The sequence below is a fragment of the Acartia tonsa genome, chromosome 8, assembly GCF_053477335.1.
Source record: "Acartia tonsa isolate MP-2025a chromosome 8, ASM5347733v1, whole genome shotgun sequence".
Taxonomy (NCBI): Eukaryota; Metazoa; Arthropoda; class Copepoda; order Calanoida; family Acartiidae; genus Acartia; species Acartia tonsa.
The window spans coordinates 14159154-14178447 of NC_137267.1; the positions used below are offsets into that span (position 1 = coordinate 14159154).

Genomic DNA, 19294 nt, shown 5'->3' on the forward strand with positions numbered 1-19294 from the left:
CAATATATTATTATCGTTGGTCTGTATGTATTTAAACCTAATGGTCCACCGGTTACCAGGCTCGATAATCTGTCTCCAAGAGTGGGCTGTAATGAAACAATATATTATTATCGTTGGTCTGTATGTATTTAAACCTAATGGTACACAGGCTACAAGGCTTGATAACCTGTCTCCAAGAATGGGCTGTAATGAAACAATGTATTATTATCGTTGGTCTGTAAGTATGTAATGGTAGTACCTAACAATAACATTAACATTATCTTATTAGACTTTACTATAAGTTTTGACTTAAATACAGATTTTGAAAACCAGAACCTATGCGAAGCTAAACTGTAAGGGATAACCATTTCGGTTAAGCGGTTTGCGAGATCCTTCGGTACAAACATCCTGTTACTTTTATACAAGGATTATGTACCTCATATTGTAAGCTATTAACAAGATGATTCAGCATCAACTCTTCTCCCCTAGTTCCACGATAGTCTAACAAAGCTTTGTCTGTTGGCACAAATATCGTTATCTAAAATATAAAAAGAAGTATAAATAAGATTCCTAGAGCGATGTGGCTCATAAGCAAAGCTGGAATCTAAAGGGATAAGACAATGGCCAATAATTGATGTTCAACCCCAATGATAATACACAAATTAACCCTTCTGTAGAATAAATTTAGTATTTGAAACGTTTAAACACTCAACTTAATGAACTAACCATACACAATTCACTAAGATCCCCAAAGTTGTTAAGTCAACGAATAAGAAAACGATATTATAAAACTTTGGGATTAGTGTAATAAAGAACCCGTTGTACCTTCTCTCTCTCTGTAAGCAAAGACTAAAAAAGTATTGTTTTATTTTGTATTGCTTAACCTTGTTAATTGTACGAATCTACGTCATAGCCAAGCCATTAACAGGAGGCCCAGATTGGCTATACACATTTTAGAAATCAGGACAAGAATTAGGAGATATAAATTATTCGTTGCTGCAGTTTCTTAAAGGATAATACATTGTTGTACACCCTGATTATGATATAAAGAAATTACATTTCTGTAGATTAAAATTATTGGTTGAAAAGTTTCAACATTTATAGTTTGTACACCTCAATCAAGATTACATAAAAGTCCCCAGAGTCTCAAATAAAAAATTTAAAAAAAAGTTCTTTAGACTAGTACAGTGGCATGCACAGCGATTTACCAGGTGATGGGGGAGGGCGTGAAACCAATAGGAAAATAAAAATAATAAAATGAAGACTTTAAAATTTGAGTTTTAATAGGATAGTTTCCACCTCCTACACCCAGGGAGTAAGGGAGGGGACAATGGGCAATTAATTCAATTTTAGAGTATTTGCTGAAAGACCTTGAAATCCAGATTAATCCAGCAAATATAGAGGAAATTTTAAAGGGAGAGTTAATACAATACAGAAAACAATAAAATAAGAAGAAAGTTCCAAGAAAAAAGCATTAATTTGAAAATTATATTATCAGCACATCATACTGACGTAACCATTATGTAATTAATAACTAGAAAAATCTCCCTGGAACCCATTCAACCCATAGCCCCATAACCCAAAATTTAATTGGATTCTTAGATCGTTTATTAAACAAATATCACAATAAAGATTTTATCTAGGAAATAATATTTTCTGGAGAGAAAAAAATTGTTAAAACCAGCCACATCATAACAAATTAAGTTTATTGATACTTGTCTGCAATATTCAAAATTAACAAACGAGTTAGCAGCATTCTGTGCGCTAGTACCCAAAGTCAGTCAGAAACTGCTAAATTCTTGCACATTCCCTTTAAGCCAGTACCCAAAGTTTGAGACTCCTAAAAATTGAATATTCGATCCATTGTCCCCTCCCTTACTCCCTGTCCTACAACCCTCCTAACGTATGCCTCGATCCAGTATAATTTACAGACCCAAGGGCCAACCCTCCCTAATTAATAGTTGAAAGAAAATATTTAGTTTGAAAGAAATTTTAGATTATTTTCAAAAGTCAACTACAAAACATTATGATTCTACTTTTTATAGCCTTAACAGGAATCAGGAGTCAGTGTATACAAATTTAACCTTTTAGACCAATTTTCATCAAATATATACGTTTCCCTGGACAACTAAAACTAAATATGTTTAAAGTTTGTGAATTGACCTGAGAAAATTATTCTCAAGGGTAAAATTCTCTTAAACAGTTTTGGTAATTCAAACTTTTCTTTGTTTTCAACGATTAGTTTTTGTTTAACAGTAATGTTTTATAAACACACTGTCTTGATTAATTGCTATAAAACTTTTGTTACTTTTCCTAAATTTTGATTCGTTGGTACAAACTGTCAGTGTCCAAACTTTTCAACCTTTGATTTTGAACACCATAGTGGATAGTTTTGAATAACATCTTTGGGAATGTACAATGTACATCAATTTAAGATTTTTGAAATCAATAAAAACTTGTCATAGGTATCTGTAACTAATATAATTATTGGGCTTTTTCAAAGCTGTATATAGGCCCAAAGTACAGCCATAAGTACAGATAAGCTATACATTACTACTGTAATTTAAAAGAACACCCCCATTGGAGATATTTTTTGGGATAAATATGTTCATTTGTAGCGTAGCTGTTCAAAGTTTAATATAACCATTTGTGGAATATGCAAGGAAACCATTGAGGGAGTAAATATTGAACTGCAAATTACTGGAACCCAAAGTTAAACAACCATTAGTTTAATGCCTTGTATTTAAACTTTGGGTACTTTTTTGTTAAATTTAGCAGTGTCCAAACTTTTCAATAAAAATATAAAAGTGTAATTTTATTTATGACCATTGTCTTTTCCCTTAACCCTTAACAGTCGGGCCCCTTTCCGCACCTTAATCAGTCAGGGGGGGGGGCGTTCAACGCCCCCCATTATTATCTCAGTTCCTATTAGAGCTAGAGGGCTAAAATCTTTTGTGCAAGTCCCCTGTGTTATGATAAATTTCCGACCTTTTATAAGTCTAAGTCAATTTTCGCTTCCTTCACCCTTTTAACAACCTTTGTTTTTAGGTCCTTTTTTACTTAAAATTTCAAACGGCTGTAATTTTTTTTATTTTTGAAGCTAGAAGAACAATTTTTTGCCGAAAATGTTTATTTTTATGTAAATTTTACATTTGAAATATCAAACATAAATTTCAGCGGCCTCAGCTGTACTTGGCAGCTGCCAGCCGCCGCAGTCGGTGGTCGGCGGGAAAACGGCGGCGGATCTTTATGAAATTTTAATACATTATCTAGACATGTAAGAAAAGCTTAAGTTTAAAATTTGAAGTCTCTAAGTCAAAAATTGCGGCCACAGGAGCCTTTTAAAGATTTATGGAGACCTTGAGGATCAGGACCTGCAGGATCATACCTGGAACCTGAAATTGACTTGAACACCTGTATTTAAGATGAGGATGTACTACTAAAGGATATTTCAGTAACTTGGTAAGATACAATGCTTTGTTTAAGTCAAAAAAATATTTTTGCTCTTTACCTGAATGACCCTGCCAGGTTTGTTGGCATCCTGTGCCCGCCAGGATGGAGATTTTCAAAAAATTCCAACTCTCAGTTATGTGTCATACCCATACTTAAAAAGTCAAGCAGTTTGGGCTCTTTATCTTTCACACACAGAAAATGAGATAAAAAAAAACCGGATGGGGGGGCGTTCAACGCCCCCCCCCCCCCGACCGTTAAGGGTTAAAATATCTGAGAAATCATAACAGCAAAATGTTTTTTGGAATATTTAAAATAAATTTCAGAAATATATCTTAAATAAGAGCTTATAACACATTTTCCTTAATTAATTTCCATTTCCTGATGTACAGATGAACATATGAACAGCAGAAGAGATGGTTATTGTAATTATAAAGAAGCTTCTAGACTTAAAGTATAACAAGGATCTTCAAGTAAAAGAAACTGAAAGACAATAGACAGTTGAAGAGTTGCTTTGCTGACAAAAGCCTAGGACGCAAACAAATATAAAATGTACATTTTTACATCTCTACACATTTCAGAAGAAACTTTTTTCATTTTAGTCATAAATTACTTTAGATTATGATTCGGGTAGTTTCTTACGAGAATTATCAGAGAGAGGGGACAATGGGATGTTTTTTACACTAGTCCCTAAAGTTTTATAATAACGTTTTCTTAATCGTTGGCTTAACAAATTTGGAAATTTTTATTGATTGCTTTATTTATTTGAGTGTTTCAACCACTAATTGTAATCTACAGAAGGGATACTTTTGTGTATTATCTTTGGAGATGTACATCAATTCATCGGCCATTGTCTGATGATTTTAGATCCCTGGTGATATCCATATCTAATTGCATAACATCTCTTAGAAAAATTTGCATTAGTTCTGTAAATTCTCTCCTATTTTATAATTCAAGTGTGACATCAGTATAATTCTATTTTTTGTATTCTATGTTTGTGTAAGGAAAACTTTAGTTATACTCTGGTTTTATAGAATTACGCGTATATCCATTCATACATACATACATACAAATCACTTGCCAACTTTTTAAAAGCGAAGCGTTTCTAAAATTTGGATTGACCATTATTTAGTTAATTTAGGCAAATTATAATAGCCTTATAAAATTCAGGCCTAATCTGATGATTCCTGTAACGATAAAGAATAAATAAAAATTTAAGCATTTTCATGATTTTAGAGGCGCATTTTCACAATTTCGCCTTCATTTTACAACATTTATGGTTGATTTTAACATTTTTTAATATCTAAAATGTATGTTTTATTGTTGAGCTTCGCCTTTGAGGATTATGTAATCCTCGTTTTGTGCATTTTATGTTATGCTTTTAATGCAAATCTATTACGTAAAAGCTAAGTTAAGTAAAAAGTACAAATAACAAATTTATTACAGAGAATAAGAAACCATGAATTAATCATTTAATCTCACTTCCGGCAAAAAAATGATAAAGTTGTTAGTTGAGCACAAAAAAACCCCAAAAAATTGGAAATAGGAGAGAAGACGGGTGGTGGTTTCTTTTATTTTTTTTTTTTACTTCAGGTTAGGATAGATTAAATTGGGTATATGGTAACCCCAAAAAGTTAGGACACCGCAGAATATGGCCCGAAAAATGATATAGTAGAATATATTTTAAGAATTATTGGGGGGGGGGGGGGAGTTATGTGCTTAGGAGGTTATTTGTGGAAAAGCTCCAAATAAATAATTTTGAGTTCACAAAGGGCTACTTTTTTACTCAATTACAGGGAACAGAGCCCAGAAGCTAGTGACGGAGGGTGGTTGGGGTTTCTCGGAGGTATAAAAACACCTTTAATAGAAACATAATAAGATCTGTTTTTGAGATCTTTATCTTCAAGCAAAAAACATTCTTATTTGTGTTACCTTATACAGAAATGTTTTATACTCTTAGCACGCTAGCTAAACCAAGAAATAAATATAATGTATGAAAAGTATATCTTATAAAATTATGTTCCATAATTCATACTATTGTGTTATTGCAAAATAAAGCAATAAATATATATTACATTCTATTTAAACTATCATATACTTACTCAGGGATCTTAAGGGATAAGACAATTGACGATAAGTTTATGTAAAACCCGATGATGATATATCAATATCAATTCTTCTTCACATTAAAATTTAAAGTTAAAAGTTTTGACAATTCTAGTCTAACGAATAGAGATCTAATTAATGTCCCAAAAGATTTTAAGCCAAAGGAAGAAAGCACGTTAATTAAATTTTGGATACCAGTATAATAAACAGTCCACTGTCCCCTCTGACCAGGTGTATAATAAATTGCACAAAATAATCAGAAGTATTCATTATTTAATTCGCACAAATTGTAGTTGCGCCCTTTATCCTGAGAGGCATCTTTATTTATAAAAAAAAAGATAAGAGCCCACGCTAGACCAAGAAAGATTATCTTTTTTGGAAACTTAATCACTTAGGTTTAGTAAGATTATAATGAAAAACCAAAAGTAAAATCCTTTCTAGTTTAAAGGAGGTATGGCCTGTAACTTTGGAGGGTCGAGGTAACCTACACCAAAATAGTTATATACCCTTTCAGAACCAATGAGAAGCTTCACTTTAAAGAAGAACCAAATCAGTCCAGCGGTTGCGTTATCCTTCTGTACAAACAGACGCTCATGATAGACATCCTATTACTTTTATACAAGGATAAACAATATGTATTTTTTTTTCTTAAACTATGCAAAAATGTGAAATTATGCGGATTTGCATACACACTATTGCTGTTATGTTGTTTGATTATTTGAAGAGACCTGTGGGACCATCAACAAAAATTGTCCAATCAAATTCTTTCATCTTTTTTTATTAGCGAAGCTACTCTAAAATTCAATTTGTCTTTCTGTCAGTCTGTAACGCTGTTAGTGATTTTTAAATACTGATATTAAAGATTGGCAGCTAAAATTTTCTAAAAGACTTCTATATTGTTATATGCGCATCTTTCTATATATTGTTTTATCTTTCTGTCTGTCAGTAATGCTTTAAAGACATAAACCTTATTTTTCAAATGATTTGTGATTTTTTTTTTTTTACAAATTATCTCTCATCTTTTCATTGTTATGACAGCTGAACTCCTGTCTATTCCAAGCTAATTTTTGTTTTGCTATTTCTAAATGTTATCAACCTTGTTTTTTCTTTACAAAAGACTATATTTCGTAATTTAGATACTGGTTAAGTTGATATAATTTTGAATTTCCGATTTCTCATTTTTGCCGCGAAAATTAACAAATTGCGTGTCTTCTTGTCAAATGACATCCTATAATACGTTTTCCTTTTGAGAAGGAGACCGTGATTGGTCCATTTAAGCACCAAACTCAAAAACTCTATACAGTTCACCGTTTTAGAGATTTTACATATCAAAACAATTGTATATTAAACCTTTCTTTAAATTCAAAGAGAACAGTAAACTTTAATTCACCCGGGTTCTCAAATTCTTTTATCAATTCTTGATTGATTGCAATTTAACAGCGCCAAATTTTTCCACTAATAATTTTAATCTACAGATAAGGTTATTTTGTTTATCATTATTGGGGTAGTACATCAATTTATGACTTTAGTTGACACAAGGTCGGGATATATATTAAATACCCTACTTAAAAAGTAGCAACGCTATTTATGCCAAAATATGCCGCGCCTTGTTGTTTGAATTAGTTCAATCTGGAATAAGATGGGGCCCCTAAATTCAAACTCAATCATAGTATGTATAATTATATTGTATATATACTAGATGTTAATTTTAATAATACAGCGAAAACAAAGATATCATCTCATATTATTTCATACAGGGATATCAAGGCATAAGACAATGGCTCATACATTATTTATATTCCCTATGATGATAAACAAATGTGTACATTAAAACTATTGGTAGAAAAGTTTGGGCACTATTTAAGATTACATAAAAGTTTTTTAAGTTTTTAAGCCAATTACTGATCATAAAACTTTGGAACAAGTATAATTTACAGTTCAATATCCACTCTTTTAACTTTAATTACCGATATACTTTACCAAAAGATGTTGAGAGTTATGACAATGGAAGATCGAATATGATATTTAAAATTCCAAATAGACGTACAGACTGCAACAAACCCTAAAGTAGAGTAGCATCTCTTCTCACAACAATGTTAAAACTACCTGTCTGTCTAAATAAGCTTTGTGTAAGCCCGGAGATTGAAGCAGGATCATAAACTAAAAATAGACATAATATTAATTTTAACAAATTTAATTATTTACTAATTTTTTTCCGTAGCTTTGCTACTCTATAACTAGGGACTTCTCCCGTAGTACGTCTGTTCGTGATCAGTAGAGTAATATAAGAAAAATATATTGTATATGCACATGAAATTATCATAAAATAACTTGTTATTGCTCCGCTGCTAATGGATATAAATTTGTTCTAACAATCGATCTAATGTTATTTTAAATCCTTCCCCTTTTAAGATTTTTCATATTATCAAGGTTGACCCTTTAATCTAATACAATATATACTGATTACTGAAACCATTCCCTAACCCTCACCCCTCCCCCAATTATTATATAAAATTAAATCCCCCCCCCCCCCCTATCATCAAACTAAACCCTCCCGTATCCCAAATTTAAACCCTTTACATCAATGATGATTATTTGCTTTCAACAATAATAAATATAACTAAAAGTAAGAAATAACGGGAAATTGGACTGTAATTTTTACTGGTACCCAATATTTTACATGCATGTTCATGATTAAAACAATTAGTTTTATTAAAAAGTAATCTTAAGTGATAAGACAAAGGCCGATAAATTGATGTACATACCCAATGATTATGCACAAAATTACCCCTTCTGTAGATTATAATTAGTGGTTAAAACGTTTGATCACTCAACTAATTGTACCAAACACTCAAAATTCAGTTTAAGTTCCCAAAGTTGTTAGGCCAACAAGTTAGAAAATCCACTGTTATATATTGCCCAATGTCCCCTCCCTCCTTGAAATTTGATCAGTCGCCCTTATAAAACATTAACCTTCGTGACAATAGTAGCGCAGTCACTCTATAACTAACTTAAATAATACCTGTTGGAGATCTGATCTTCCTCTTAAAAAATCTATAATATTTTCAGCCTGTATAACAACAAAACTCTAGATCAAAATTAAAAGTAGCAAAATATAGAGCGGTCGCTTGAAGTGTAGCTTCGCTACTAAAAATACTTTGTAAAAAACAAACTTAACTTTTTATAGAACCTTACATTACCAAAGATTTTAGCAAAATCTAATAGAAATTTAGAAGAAATTGCGTAGCATTTTTTAAGGTAACAAGGATAAAACCATGCAAAATCCTAAAGTATTTTCCAGTATGGCTTCAAAACTTCTTAATATCCTCTGGATTAGAACCAGTTCTCAGCCATACTGAAAAATCATGTATAGCATCGTATTACAGATAATTTTCAACGAATAGTAAAATAGATATCAAAATAATTAGAAAAGAAAACTGTTTTCAATCTTATATTTTTTTTAATATAGGCGAAAAGCTGTCTATTATACGCACGCTGTGTTAAATACTATTCTTTACTTTTTAAAAAGATCATTAAAAATATCATAAAAACTGTGAAAAATGGAGTAATAAATACTATAAAAAAAACTATAAGATGAGGGAGTCGAACCTCTTATATTTAAACAGGGAGAGGTATTTGATTTTTTGAAAGGTTAGCTTACAATTTTGAAATTTATTGGAAAAGGCTAACGCATTAAATTTATGTACATTCCCCTCCGCACATGTTTTAAATTAATATATCATCAAAGCACATACTAGCATAAAAGCAGGCAGTGAATCTTCCCCATTTTGTTTCATTATCACTGTCAGGGATTTTAAGGGATAAAACTTTCAACAAATATCATAAATGATGAGGAATAAATCTTCTATAGATTAAAACCATTGGTTGATAAGATTTAACACTATTAGTTAGAACCAACAAATGAATTTTAATGAATGTAGAATATATGTGGATATTATGACAGGGGTAGAATTATCGTAAATTTAGCTTGCTAACATTGAACTAGTTTATAGGTCAGTTCGTTTATCCAGTAGGAGGGGATGGGGTAAAGTGGTTTAAATGAAGGAATCGTTAATTTAGCCCGCTGCATATTTCACTACTATGTTAGCAAACCCGAAAATCTGGTGTAAGATCCAAGTAATAATATATCCAATATTATTCAATAAATGTTTAAGCCAGTAATGAAAGAACGTGTTTACAAGTATTATTTCCCCCCAACCCCCCACTTTCCCTGCTCCTGTATATTGTCTTTTTGCAAGAGGGAAACCCTTTGTAAAATGCGGAAGTGATTACACACCCAAAAATATATTTCTTGTACAGAAAAACAAATTATCTTATTTTGAAAAATTTGCAGTTTTAAATTTGATAAAGTACTTCAGTTCAGAAGTTTAAACAAGGGCGATCTTGCGATCTAATAGCGAAGCTTTTTAAAAGGATAAGCTGACCAAAATTACAAAAAATCTCACTATTCTTTAGGAAAATGATTAAAGTCTCTCCACAGATTATGACGTCATACGATAGAAGAGCCAATGAGAGGCCAGTATACAATGTAATTGACCAAAGGTAAAGTTTATGCTGGCATCTTATTGGTTATTCTATCATATGACGTCATAATCTGTGGAGGGACTTTAATCATCTTCCTTATTTAAAAGTCTCTATTTGTTCTTTTTTTAAAGAATGTTGAAAAATATCCTATAACAACCTTAAGGCATTTAAAATAAACTAGCAATAGAATATACGTGAATATTGTGACAGGGGGAAAATTGTCGTCATTGGTCAATTTAGGTTGCTAACATGGAAACCACTTATTGGTCACTAGGAGGGGTTGAAGAGAGATAAAGAGGGTAAATGGGGGGGGGGAGGTGGTTATTTTAGCCAGCTATGAGATTCACTTTAGAGCAGAGTACATGCTAATTTGGTGTAAGATCCAAGTAATAATAAATCCAATAAACTAGCCTAATATCTAATAGATGTACATGAAGATTTCCTAAAATAGAGAACCCAATAGGTTCAATGGCCCTTATATCTTTTAATGCATCTAGAATTTGTTTCCCTTAATTGTGGATAACAAAATAACAGCAATAACTCTGGACCATAGCAACATTTTTATTCACTTTCTAAAATATAATCTGAAATATTCATGAGCAGCTACTCTTAAATACGACTTCTCCGTGCTTTGGGGTCTGTTTGAAAAATGTCATATTTAGAGATTTATTGACAATACTTTTACTTTTATGTCTTTTTGCTTTCCTTAAAATTGATAATGGTCCGTTAATTTGATCTAAAATGCTAATAGGGCAAATTTTATAAAATGACCCAGGATAGCGTAGCCGATTAATATCCGCTGAATTAGAACCAGTTCTCAGCAATACTGAAAAATCATGTAAAGTATCGTATTACAGACAATTTACCCCGAATTTTGAAATAAGAATCATAAATTTAATTATTATTTTAATATCCGCGAAAAGCTGTCGTCTATGATAGATAAAAATAATTTGGCCCAATAAAAATTATGCCTCAAAAACGTTTTTCGATTTTTATTTTTTTTATAAGCAAATCAGTTAATCGAAATATGCTCTGCTTAGACTATTTTGAAATGATATACCACACACAAACACATATATGATAGTTACTAAAGTCATATATGTAAACATTCATAGGAAGGAAACATATGATTTGTGTTTTGAATTAAATTTCAGGCAGTAGACAGCAAAGCACAACATTAAAAATCTACCTGTCTTTCTCCCCTCCCCCCCCCCTCCCCTCCCTCAAACCCGTATTTACCTCCTTTCGTAACCAAAAACCAGATTGCTCATAAAACCGCCAAAATTTGTGAGCGAATTAGCGCAATTTATCTAAACACATTTCAAGCATATTCGAGAGATAATGGACAGTATATTAATCTTTACTAATTTGCTTTTAATACTTTTAAAATGTGGGATATTAATAAATGACCTAAAGTATTCCACAAAAAAGAATTGCTCTACATTTATTTTAATACTATTTTTATAATATTCATTTTTCTCTAATGCAAACTCAGTTGTACAGTCAGACGTACGTACATGTACCCTAGTTATATATAGAGTAGTGGCACTACATAATATATATTGGCTGATTTTATTTTTTACAGTATTGCGTGATATAATCTAAACCCACCATTCTTCCCGTTGAAACCATGGAGAAATATGTAAGAGTAACAATTTCACTAACTATTTCAAAATAAGGCATTCCTACTCAGGGAAATAAAGGGATAGGACAATGACCGATAAATTGCTCTGCAACTTCAATGATGATACACAAAATTGCCCATTCTGTAGATTACAATTCGTGGTTAAAAACACTCAACTTGATGCCCAAACTCAAAATTAATTAAAGTCTCCAAAGTTGGTAAACCAACGAATTAGAAAATATTATTATAAAACTTTGGGGACTAGTGTTATAAACAGTCAAATGTCCCCCTGGCATATTTAGAAATAGTTATTTTAATCATTTTAATCTATGTTAGATTTTCAACTAGATTTAGAAATCACATGAAGGGAGATGACATTGGGCTGTAAATACAACAGATCTATAGTATAGATGTATGGACAACTACCTCCATTCATTTTTCAAAGACCTCTTTCGACTGCTTCTAAATTATTTTCTGCTACTTGGCTGTGTTAATATAAGCGATACCATTGGTTGATTTTCAATGACCCAATTGATAGGTTGCACAAGACGGTTGCGATGGGGAGATACAGTTGTTTAACCCTTTCTCCTTCTATTGTTTTATTCTAATGAATGTAAATACACTGTTAACCTAAAGTTGATAAACACGTTCTCTCATTCGTTGGCTTCAAAACTTTCATGGAATCTTGATTTGTAAGAATTACGAACAAGAAGCTTATGAAGTAACAATTTATTTATATTTACAAATTAATATTAATTAACAAATAAAATAAAATAACAGAAGCACTAAATCATTTTATATAAATAAATAACATTTTGATATATTTTCGACTAGTTTATTAAAATACTGACTTAAACTGTTTAATAATATTATTAATATCTTCACAAAATAATCTATTTTTAAGTAAACCCGCTACTCTAAAGAATAAAGTATGTTTAAACGACCTTCTTTAAGTTAATTAACTGCTAAATTTTAATATTGCCAGATTTTAATTTTTGTCCCTTAAACTTTTTTTGGATCATTATATGAAAAGTAGTGGGTTTTGTCGTATTCTCGCAATAGCTTTTGATAGTTTATTTTAGGTTAGGTAAATATTAATGATTGCTCCCACACACTGCGAATTTTAAAAGAAAAAAAGTTGACCCTTAAAATTCCACCTTGAAGTGATACTTTTCTAATAGTTTCTAGTCCACTAAGTCGTAAGCAGTAAAAATTAAAATCCATTAAGTCCCTTCTAACGAGATATTGGCAACTTTTTGCACACATTTTCGCAAACGGCAATTATTTCCTTTATTTGGAGTTTTGGTTAATAACATTTTCATAAAAGTTTTCAGTAATAATCATTTAAGATCCATTGTTGAGAAGAAATGACTGAAAAAGTGTGTTTCCATGCAAAATAAGCTTAAAATCTAATGATTTTAAAAATTAGCGATTTAATAGTAAAAAAAAAATATTTTTAACTTTTTGATAGCCTGAATATGTTTAATTTAGTCTTTTTTATATAATCTATTCTTTAAAAAGACAGGCATATTCTTTCAGATTTGAAAAAAATTTAAAAAATTAAAAATCGGAATTAATCAAAATTAATCTATAGCCTTTAAAAAATACTTTTGATATTTTTAACCTATATAATCAATAAAATCAATGGAAAATAAAATATTTTTATAAAACAAACTTTTGGAAAAGGTTTAAGATAACTTCATAAAAGTAGCATTTAAGTAGAATATTTTTCTTGTCTTTAAAAAAAATGCAAATTAAACATAGTTAACGACTATTTAATTAGCAAGAATGGTAATAAAATATTTCAATAACTGCTTAAACCTTTTTGTGGCCATGTTATTTACTTAAACAGAAATTCTATTTTGTCAGAATTATAAAAATAATGAAGTATTTTCAAAAAAGCTTGCAAAATAAACGTAATTTTATCAAACTTCCTCACAGTTTATAGAGGGTATTGTTGTAAAATGTTAATTATCAAAATAAAATCTTCAATTTACAACGTTTAAAACACCTAAAGGTTCTAAGCAAAATTAGATTTATTTCCTAGATTTAGAGTAGCTGCGCTACTTAAAAAAACATCTAGTATTAAAACCAATCAGCTGATCAAATTGCTATAGACATTATTTGTTGGGTTGTTATTAACTGAAACATTTATTTTCTTTTTAATTTTAAAACGATGCTTGCCATGCTAAAAACGCTACGCCCCCAGCAATAATTATGGGCACTAGAATTTAATCCCCTCTATTTTTTAATTTAAGTTTTACAAAAAAAACAAGGACCACATCTGTTCAGCGGATAACGAGTTCCTTTGCTAGAGACAGATATACATACATCCCGTTATTTCCATATAAGGACTAGCGGCTACGTACCCTTAAATCCTCTAGGGACACTTGGGGATAGGAAGGAGAGGGAGGGGGGGGGGGGGGTGGAGAGTCGCAACTACACTTAAGATCATAGTTTTTCAAAAATTTTAGAGGGTTATTTTTTGTTAGGAGCAATTTTTATATTGTGGAGGTACCCTTTCCCAAAATAGTTATAAACATGGCCAGGACATATGTATATAAAGCTTTAATGTAAAGAAAAACCATATCTGTCTAGCAGTTAGCGAGATCCTTTGAGACAAATAGATAAATAGACATCATGTTACTTTTATATAAGGATAAAAATCAAAGACACCCAAGCTTTTTTGGGATTCAAATTAAAAAAAGAGTTATGCGACATGTTTGTGGGTAAAATGATGCATGGAGTATCAAAATGCAGTTTCACACTAACTTGAAACTTATATTGTGGGATCAGAACAAAAATTTTAGTATTATTTTTTTATGAACATTCTTCTTATTAATATTTTTGACAAACTGAATTTGTGATATATTTTTATTCATGAAAGTACCCCCTTGCAAAAATTTCAGAACAAACTAACATGCTAAAATTTATTGGGTTATACTTTGATCATTGTCAAAATAAAACATTTATGACAACAACCATTAGTAGCAAAGCACAAAAAATCTTGTAATTGTCAAATGCACAAAGTGAGAGCAGATGTTAAGTTTTCTTAACAAATACAAATGAGAGGAGAGAATATTTAATATGTCTTTTGAAGCATGACCAACAGACAGACAAAAAGGCATTGTAAAGAATAAATGTCAAAAGAATCTTCACTGAATATTTCAGCTGTCTCCAATAAGACCTAAGAAAATTACATTTTCCCCTTAGTGTTACGGACTAACTAACACACAGAAAAAGTGAATTATAGAGTATCTTCACCACTAAAGATTTGATTCTGAATAGTATTAGCTCAAACACCCCCTCACTCCTAAACAAAGCAGCTTCACATTGCTGAAATCTAATATGAATTATCATAAACATTAACAGTCCTTTTAAAGAAGATTGTAATTATAAAGTAGCAGCACTTAACTACTTAACTATAATTAAAGAAGAAAGTTATTTGTAGATACAAATTTATTTAAATATGCTCTGATGAAAATTCAATTGTAGCTCTCAGTAGAAAATAAAATATTAATAAAAAATAAAATAAAGGCAGCCGTTAGTAATATTTAAGTAAAAAAGGACCTAAAATAAAGGTTGTTAAATAAAAGGATGAAGAAAGCGAAAATTTACTTTGACTCACTTATAGTCGGAAATTTATTATCAAACAGGGGACATACACAGAAATTTTAAGACCTCTAGCTCTAATAGTGGCTCAGATAATAGGGGAGGGGGCGTCGAACACCACCCCCTCACCCCCGACCGATAAAGATGCGGCAAGGGGCCCGACTGTTAAGAATTAAGTAAATTATACAATATGACATTTAGTCAAATTTCAAACAAATATTTTTTCATTAATTCATTTATAAAAATCAATATTATAAATATGAACTCACAAAGAGACGTTGTATGTTATCATAATACATTTAGTCTGCTATGTAAAACAAAAAAAAATTTTTTCTTCTTTCATTGCAGGGATGATTCTGGTACAAAAAAAATAAATTATTTTTAATTTAATTTGATATTACCGTACAATATTTTTTTATATACATAATTTAAGAAATATATTCATAACATCTTCACCTGTCATAAAGACGACATATAAAATCAACATCCTGATAAGGATATTAAAGTTTATGTTAAAAATTTTCAAATTCATTTTATGCTTAAGAAGGAACGAGAAGGAATTGAATCTCAACATTAACTTGTTATTTTGCTTGTATATTTATCATATTTGTTTACAGTTTATTGGTAAAGTTTGGTAATACTTTATTTCGAGTCTATCATGCAGTGCACAGGGTTACGAACTAGGCCCCGCAGGGGATAGAAATAGAAAAAAAAGCTACTGTAAAAATAATATATAGCCCGCTACTTCGATTTCTTTCCATGATCCTCTTTTTTAAATATCGATCCTTTACTGATAGACATTTTTGTAATTTTTATGTAATATGTAAAACTTATATAAAGATGCAATGAAAAAAATCAGGAAAATATACTTTTCTATAAGGGATATATATTCAGCAATTTAATAATCGCTTTAAATAATGCAACGTTTGTTTTTTAATTAGTAGAGGGGTTTATTGGCGGCGGGGGGAGGGGGTAGAAGAAAGTTGTCTCGAAATAAAAATGTACAACTAAGAATGGACGATAAATTCATATAAATCCCCAATGATTAAAAACAAGATTACCCCTTCTGTTGATGATTATGTTAAAAGTTTTGACACCACTACACTGTTAAAAATATTTTTTTTTTTTAGCATCAGATAATACTATATATTCTTCACATTAATGTATAGTATCAATCTGTACATTATAGGAAAAAAAACCTCATTACGATACAAGGAAGTTTTCAATACTGTATTGGGTATTAGATATTGTAATGTGGAGTAACATGTAGTACTAAATAATGTATTTGTCTGTAGAGTATTATCCAATACGCTCTTGGGAATAAAATTCAATACAGTAGAAGTAAGTTTTTAATACTCTCCTTCACAATTTTTGATACCCTCTATCATAATTTTTGATACGCTGTAGAGTATGAAACTGTTTTACTTTGGATGAAAGATCAGTTTATAATATATGATTATCATATGTACATATACATTTTATTATATCAACAAACATACCAAGCAGAGCCATAAAACATTAATTTAAATGTAAATTTAGTAAAAAAATTACTTTAAAGATGTTTAGGGCTAAACATGATCCTTAAAAATAAAAACTATGGTCAGCCATAATTACAAAAATCAAAACTATAAATCTGAGCATAAATCATCTATGTCTAAAACGACCAAGCCATTGCTGGAAATACTTCCATGAGAGGTGTGCACGATTGGTGTCTGTTTCAATTATTCTTTACAGTACAGATTCGTACCCTAGAAGGTATGAATAGTTACTATTTTAATATACTATTCTCTTGCGTATTGTCCAATATTCTACAGCGTATCAAATATTACTATATTAAATAAACATTTACTCCAGCGTATTTTCCCGTACGATAGAGGGTATCAAATATTACTATTTTAATACACTATTCTACAGCGTAATTTCCTGTACGATAGAGGGTATCAAATATTACTATTTTAATAAACTTTTCTACAGCGTAATTTCCCGTACGATAGAGGGTATCAAATATTACTATTTTAATAAACTGTTCTACAGTGTAATTTCCCATACGATAGAGGGTATCAAATATTACTATTTTAAAAAAATATTCTACTAGCACATTTACGGGTCCAATACTCTCCAGAGTATCAATTGATACTAAATAAAAAAAAATATTTTTAACAGTGTAGGTTGGAACCAACCAATATAAATTTAGTAAAAGTACTCTAAAATGGTAACATGTTATAAAACTTTGGGTACAGGTGTAACGATTTAGATAGCAGAATAGTTATTTCTCGCATCGTATCATAAACGGCTTTCCGCGGATATAAAAATGTACAATAATAAGATTAAAACCAGTTTTTTAGCCCCGAGGTGCATAAGGCACCGCCGAAAGAAACTGGTTTTAATCTTATGGTCGTATATTTTTATATTCGTAGAAAACTGGTTATAATACGATGCTAGACATAGGTTTTTCGTATGGGTGAGAACCGGTTCTAATCCACCGGAATAGAATCGGTTTCGAATGAATTAAGAATATTTGTTCCAATTCCTGATATTAGGACATAATTATAAAACAACTCTAACAATTGCCACATAACTAATAGTATTTTTGTTTACAATAACTTGTCTTACAAAAGATAAATAGACCAAAACAAGAATATATTATTTTCATTGGGTCAGAGCCCATAGAAAAATATAGATTATCAGAGCTGGATCTTTAAATCGTTTAGTGGTGCGCTATATCGGGGCAATCCAGTTCATCCCGGTTGAGTGCCATTGCCGCGCCAGTACCGCGCCACTGGGCGCGCTGGTTCGCCCATTCCATTTTGATTTAAGGATTGAAATCTAATAATATCTAGGTGCGCCGAACTGGATCGCCCCAATTTAGCGCACCACTAAACGATTTAAAGATCCAGCTGCTATTTATGTATAAAACTCGATAATATAATTTAGGGGAGTGAAATGTTAAATATCTACTTTATTTACGCCAAAAAAATTAAAGGAGAATTTTGACGTCCTTGATCTTCAGGGATAAGACATTGGACGATAAATTTATATACATCCTTATTGATGATAAACAAAATTATCCCATCTAAAGATTATTGAAATTTACCCCCTTCGTTCTAATAACAAATAAATAAATAACAAGACAATTAGACAGTTCAATTGAATATAACATTTTTTATATAAATCTTATTATAATTAATTATAACAAAGTAATAGTAACAACAAAACTATAACAAAACAATCTAAAATAAACATAAACTAAATCATATAAAAAATAGTTGAAGTTGAAATGAATAACATAATACATTTTTTGGGCAAATATATAAAAAATTATATTTAATGAGATTTCTAATTTATCAAATATTTTTGGCAGTAAATAATTATCAAAATTCTTTTAGATATGAAGATCTTTTTATTAGAATTCCTTTTGGTTAAAAACTTTGCCTATTATATTTTTGTCTGTAAATAATAGAAATAATAAATAAGGATAAAACTTTGAATAACAAAAGATAGTTTCTATTTGCTTTTAATTATATAAAGCTTATTTCACATTTCATATCTAATAGTGTAGTTCCTATTATAATATTTAATCCAGATTATTAAATCCATTGTGTAGATTGATTGTAGTTATTTGTCTTTAAAATTGTATCTATTGATATTAAATCTAATAGTAGTGATTGGTGGAAATAATAAGTTATAATTATAATGCTCTATCCAGAGTTTGAGCATCCAATATTTGAGATTGCAGTAGTGATTCTTCCTAATCTAAAGTTTCATTCACTGTTGTTACATCTAATATTGTTGATTGATGGCTAGAATGTGTTGTATTTCTAATACTTTATCCATTGTTTGAAAATCCAAATATTTTTTATTGATGGACGAAAAACGTTGCATTTTTAATGCCTTATCCTTAGTTCTAATATCCATTGTAGTAGATTGATGGGAAGAAGGTTTTTCTAATTATGTATCTGATCTAATACCCAGTCTGAA

The 19294-nt window shown here is 30.5% G+C and overlaps 2 protein-coding genes across 2 annotated transcripts in view; both read right to left on the reverse strand.

Annotated features, from left to right (window-relative positions):
• The window catches only part of LOC145326069 (fasciclin-1-like), an 82260-nt gene extending 71594 nt beyond the window's left edge, over positions 1 to 10666 (reverse strand). Inside the window, exons 1-4 of the mRNA XM_080169164.1 lie at positions 10588 to 10666; positions 8558 to 8604; positions 7642 to 7695; positions 416 to 517 (exon numbers count right to left, since the gene is read on the reverse strand). Of these exons, the coding sequence (XP_080025290.1) occupies positions 416 to 517; positions 7642 to 7695; positions 8558 to 8604; positions 10588 to 10639 (255 nt within the window). The 5' untranslated portion in view covers positions 10640 to 10666. The remainder of the gene's footprint in view (positions 1 to 415; positions 518 to 7641; positions 7696 to 8557; positions 8605 to 10587) is intronic.
• An 8598-nt stretch (positions 10667 to 19264) lies between these two features.
• LOC145325714 (proclotting enzyme) overlaps positions 19265 to 19294 on the reverse strand; it is a 37318-nt gene continuing 37288 nt past the window's right edge. The window contains exon 16 of the mRNA XM_080168667.1: positions 19265 to 19289. Coding sequence (XP_080024793.1) covers positions 19265 to 19289 — 25 coding nt within the window. The remainder of the gene's footprint in view (positions 19290 to 19294) is intronic.